Source organism: Gigantopelta aegis, chromosome 12 (assembly GCF_016097555.1).
Source record: "Gigantopelta aegis isolate Gae_Host chromosome 12, Gae_host_genome, whole genome shotgun sequence".
Classification (NCBI taxonomy): domain Eukaryota; kingdom Metazoa; phylum Mollusca; class Gastropoda; order Neomphalida; family Peltospiridae; genus Gigantopelta; species Gigantopelta aegis.
The window spans coordinates 53199945-53205944 of record NC_054710.1 but is presented as its reverse complement, the minus strand read 5'-3'; the positions used below and the strand labels follow the sequence as shown (position 1 = coordinate 53205944).

The 6000-nt window shown below is 45.6% G+C and overlaps 1 protein-coding gene across 1 annotated transcript in view; it reads right to left on the bottom strand.

Moving 5' to 3' along the window:
* Positions 1 to 1174: 1174 nt before the first annotated feature.
* The window catches only part of LOC121386308 (zinc finger protein 665-like), an 82314-nt gene continuing 77488 nt past the window's right edge, over positions 1175 to 6000 (bottom strand). The window contains exon 5 of the mRNA XM_041517168.1: positions 1175 to 1912. Coding sequence (XP_041373102.1) covers positions 1335 to 1912 — 578 coding nt within the window. The 3' untranslated portion in view covers positions 1175 to 1334. The remainder of the gene's footprint in view (positions 1913 to 6000) is intronic.

The window sequence follows — 6000 nt, the reverse complement described above, 5'->3', positions numbered from 1 at the left end:
ACCCACATACATGTTGTGACATACCAGTGACCAGTGTTAACAATGAACAAAAAATACACGCTTTGTATGCTTTGTAAAACTTAAAACAAAATTTATTTTGTACCATATTGAAAAATGTCGAAAATATCTGCTGACCCCATTACTTAATTTTATTGAGTATACATAACCGTAGGTTCAGACTACCAACTGCCACAACAAAGTTGGACACGTTTCTGTTGTCACGACTTCTACGACCGATCAGTTGTTACTCTGAGCGCATTTACTGTATGTTGGCAGTTGGGGAATTACAACCGTCGAGTTGGCCAACTTTCTGCTGGCAGTTGGTGGTCTGACACAAGTCTAACAACACGGAAGAAAATCGTTTATAATCTAAGAATGTTGCCCAAATCATTTTCCTCGGAGGTGTGCGTTTCACTGATGAAGATGAACGAGGTTTCACAAAGACACAAGGCAGAGTTACGAGCTATGCTTCAAAACACATTTCACGTCGTGTCATCGTGACATTGTACAGGTTGAAAACTAAGGAGACAGGAAAAATAAAAAAAACGATATCAGTTCCCTGAGATGTGGACATTATAGAACATTTCGACCCCTGCGTCTAACATACGGCTATTTCAACACGTGGTCGTCAGAATGTGACAAATACACACTGCCACAACACAGGCGGCAGCATGTCTCTCAGACAAGACAGCACATACCACAGCTTTTGGCGTATCAAGGGACACGGGACCCCCACGAACCACAACCCTCCCCGTACCCCCCCCCACCACCCAAGATCAGGTTCCACGGACAGGGGGCCCACACGAACCACGACCCTCCCCCCCACCACACCACCCAAGATCAGGTTCCACGGACAGGGGGCCCACACGAACCACGACCCTCCCCGTACCCCACCACCACCCAAGATCAGGTTCCACGGACAGGGGGCCCACACAAACCATGACCCCCCCCCCCCCCCCCCCCCCCCCACCCCCAAGATCAGGTTCCACGGACAGGGGGCCCACACGAACCACGACCCCCCCCCCCGACCCAAGATCAGGTTCCACGGACAGGGGGCCCACACATACCACGACCCCCCCCCCCCCCCCACCACCACCACCACACCACCCAAGATCAGGTTCCACGGACAGGGGGCCCCACACGAACCACGACCCTACCCCCCCCCCCCCCCACACACACACACACTCGTGTGTTATTGTGCTCTAATTATGGAAATGGAAGTCTGGACCACGCTACTGAACCCCTCCTTTAAACAGGTCCGGACCACGCTACCGAACCCCTCCTTTAAACAGGTCCGGACCACGCTACCGAACCCACTCCGCGGGTCATTCCGATTAATTTGAAAAGTAATTCAGGAAGGTCGGTTGCTCAGTGACACTGTCAGACTCTGTAGGCCCCGAGTAGGTGACGTTATTACCATGTCCTCCGTCACACGTGACGTCATTTCCCTGTCTCCCGTCATACGTCACGTAACCCTTGACCTCGTCTTTCGCATGGTGTTTCTCGTGGTCTCTCAGGGAGCACTTCTGTCGGAAGGCCTTGTCGCAGCGCGTGCATTTGAAGGGAGCCTCCCCTGTGTGTATCCGCGCGTGGACTTTGAGCGTGTAGGGTTTGCCGAAACTCTTCCCGCACCACTCACACTTGTGTAGCCGCTCGCCGGTATGCACAATGTTGTGGCGCTGTAACGTCGACTTCTCCGTGAATGACTTGCCACATTCCCGGCACGGGTATGGTTTCTCCCCCGTATGGGTCCGCGCATGCGCCTTCAGCTTGCTGGGCGTCATGTAGCCGTTACCGCACACCTCGCAGATGAAGGGCCGCTCCTTGACGTGGTAGCGCTTGATGTGGTAGTACAGCGACGAGTGGGTGACCAGCTTCTTGTTGCAGTGATGACACTGGTAAGGTTTTTCACCTGCAAATACACAACAATAATCAAATATATATATATCTGTATGTACAGACGTTATGTGAACAAGATTAAAGCAGCTGGCATGTTTGCCTAGGTGGGGGTGGGGGTGGGCTGTCCTACCCAGTCCCCTCTAGCAACATTTCTCTTCTTGTTTTTTTCTTAATATATTTTTCTGACAAAGCACGACTGGACCCTCTACACTTCCCTGGCTCTATGTTGTACATTGTTTAACGTCGCTGGCTCTATGTAGTGTTGTACATTGTTTAACGTTACTGGCTCTAATGTAGTGTTGTACATTGTTTAACGTTACTGGCTCTAATGTAGTGTTGTACATTGTTTAACGTTACTGGCTCTAATGTAGTGTTGTACATTGTTTAACGTTACTGGCTCTATGTTGTACATTGTTTAACGTTACTGGCTCTATGTAGTGTTGTAAATTGTTTAACGTCGCTAGCTCTATGTTGTACATTGTTTAATGTCCCTGGCTCTATGTAGTGTTGTACATTGTTTAACGTCGCTGGCTCTATGTAATGTTGTACATTGTTTAATGTCCCTGGCTCTATGTAATGTTGTACATTGTTTAACGTCGCTGGCTCTATGTAGTGTTGTACATTGTTTAACGTTACTGGCTCTAAATGTAGTGTTGTACATTGTTTAACGTTGCTGGCTTTTATGTAATGTTGTACATTGTTTAAGTCCCTGGTTTCTGTGTAGTGTAGTACATTGTTTAACTTTATAACATTCATTAAGGTAGTGACACTAAGGACCCAAATCCTGGCAAATAATATATATATATATATATATATATATATATATTAACCGCCCCCCCCCCCCCCCCCCCCCCCCCCCCCCCCGCATAAATGTCTGCACATGCGCCTGGTGAGTGATTGATGAAGCCATTTATGATATTACCATATTTAATCAAATAAAATTCACACGCCAAGGTGAGCTAAAACAGTGAGTGATCAGGGGCGGATTATGGGGGTTTCCCATTTGCACGGACACTCCCCCCCCCTCCCCCGCATAAAATCAACCCCGCTAATCTAATCTAAATTGATGTCCACGTAAAATTTATAATTTAAATTATAAACATTTACATATTGTTTCGGAAACCCTCCTTACCAAAAGCATAATCCGCCCCTGGTGATGGTGAGCATGAATGTTTGCCCCCCCCCCCCCCCCACCCCTCTACCTCACCCTAAACACTGAGGTCTGAAAGTCATCGGCTATCGGATGTCAAACATTTGTTATTTCTGACTGGTGGTCATCTGAGGAAACTCCAGACATTTTTCCTAATGCATCATGGGATCTTTTATATGCATTTTCCCATAGACAGGAAAACAAATACCACGGCCTTTGACCAGTTGTGGTGCACTGGTTGGAACAAGAAAAAAAATCAGTTGAATGGGTCCACCGAGGTGGTTCGATCCTGCGACGCAAGCACTCAGTCGACTGAGCTAAATTGCGCCCCCACAAGGTCCGAATATCAAGATTATGGGGAACACTATGACATTTGGCTTATAATGAACCACAGTTGACCCTAATCTTGTGGATTAAAGGTGGTCGTTCGCAAAATGTAAAATTTTCACACACGTACGCTAGAGGAGATGTGGCCAATGCCAACATATAGTACAGGGTTCACGGCGCCAATATTATTAAGAATTAAAAACCCAACGGCTATAAACTAAAACATATAGTACAGAGTTCACGGCGCCAATATTATTAAGAATTAAAACCCAACGGCTACAGACTAAAACATATAGTACAGGGTTCACGGCGCCACGGCTACAGACTAAAACATATAGTACAGGATTCACGGCGCCAATATTATTAAGAATTAAAAACCCAACGGCTACAGACTAAAACATATAGTACAGGGTTCACGGCGCCACGGCTACAGACTAAAACATATAGTACAGGGTTCACGGCGCCAATATTATTAAGAATTAAAAACCCAACGGCTACAGACTAAAACATATAGTACAGGGTTCACGGCGCCAATATTATTAAGAATTAAAAACCCAACGGCTACAGACTAAAACATATAGTACAGGGTTCACGGCGCCAATATTATTAAGAATTAAAAACCCAACGGCTATAGACTAAAACATATAGTACAGAGTTCACGGCGCCACGGCTGTAGACTAAAACATATAGTACAGACTTCACGGCGCCACGGCTACAGACTAAAACATATAGTACAGGGTTCACAGCGCCAATATTATTAAGAATTAAAAACCCATCGGCTATAGACTAAAACATATAGTACAGAGTTCACGGCGCCACGGCTGTAGAATAAAACATATAGTACAGGGTTCACGGCGCCACGGCTACAGACTAAAACATATAGTACAGAGTTCACGGCGCCACGGCTGTAGACTAAAACATATAGTACAGAGTTCACGGCGCCACGGCTGTAAACTAAAACATATAGTACAGAGTTCACGGCGGCACGGCTGTAGACTAAAACATATAGTACAGGGTTCACGGCGCCACGGCTACAGACTAAAACATATAGTACAGAGTTCACGGCGCCACGGCTAAAGACCAAAACATATAATACAAGGTTCACGGCGCCACGGCTATAGACCAAAACACGTAGTACAGATATAGTACAGGGTTCACAGCGCCACGGCTACAGACTAAAACATATAGTACAGGGTTCACGGCGCCACGGCTACAGACTAAAACATATAGTACAGAGTTCACGGCGCCACGGCTAAAGACCAAAACATATAATACAAGGTTCACGGCGCCACGGCTATAGACCAAAACATGTAGTACAGATATAGTACAGGGTTCACAGCGCCACGGCTACATACTAAAACATATAGTACAGGGTTCACGGCGCCACGGCTACAGACTAAAACATATAGTACAGGGTTCACGGCGCCACGGCTACAGACTAAAACATGTAGTACAGGGTTCACGGCGCCACGGCTACAGACTAAAACATGTAGTACAGGGTTCACGGCGCCACGGCTACAGACTAAAACATGTAGTACAGGGTTCACGGCGCCAATATTATGGAGAATTACCCAACGGCTATAGACTTAAATATATAGTACAGAGTTCACGGCCAATATTATGGAGAATTACCCAACGGCTATAGACTTATAGAGAAAAACCCAACGGCTATAGACTTAAATATATAGTACAGGGTTCACGGCGCCACGGCTACAGACCAAAACATATAATACAGGGTTCACGGCGCCACGGCTACAGACTAAAACATGTAGTACAGGGTCCATGGCGCTACGGCTACAGACTAAAACATATAGTACAGGGTTCACGGCGCCACGCCTACAGACTAAAACATATAGTACAGGGTTCACGGCGCCACGGCTACAGACCAAAACATATAGTACAGGTTTCACGGCGCCACGGCTACAGGTCCACAGCGCCATGGCTACAGACTTAAACATATAGTACAGGGTTCACGGCGCCAATATTAAAAACTTAGAGAATTAAAAACCCAACGGCTATAGACTAAAAAAGAAAATTCTTCTTCTTTTTTTTTCCATAGAGGTTTTGAATAGCAGAGGTTTTGAATAGCAGGGGTTGGTATCTCAGATGTGAGTTCTACCCGCTAGGCCCCGCCACAAGGACAAATTGCTTATCCAGCTATTACTTATTAAAGAGTGTACAAGTAATTAACAATGCCTGGACACAATGCTTATCCAGCTGTTACTTATTAAAGAGTGTACAAGTAATTAACAATGCCTGGACACAATGCTTATCCAGCTATTACTTATTAAAGAGTGTACAAGTAATTAACAATGCCTGGACACAATGCTTATCCAGCTGTTACTTATTAAAGAGTGTACAAGTAATTAACAATGCCTGGACACAATGCTTATCCAGCTGTTACTTATTAAAGAGTATACCAGTAATTAACAATGCCTGGACAGAATGCTTGTCCAGCTGTTACTTATTAAAGAGTATACCAGTAATGAACAACGCCTGGACACAATGCTTATCCAGCTGTTACTTATTAAAGAGTGTACCAGTAATGAACAACGCCTGGACACAATGCTTATCCAGCTGTTACTTATTAAAGAGTGTTATCCAGCCGTTACTTATTAAAGAGT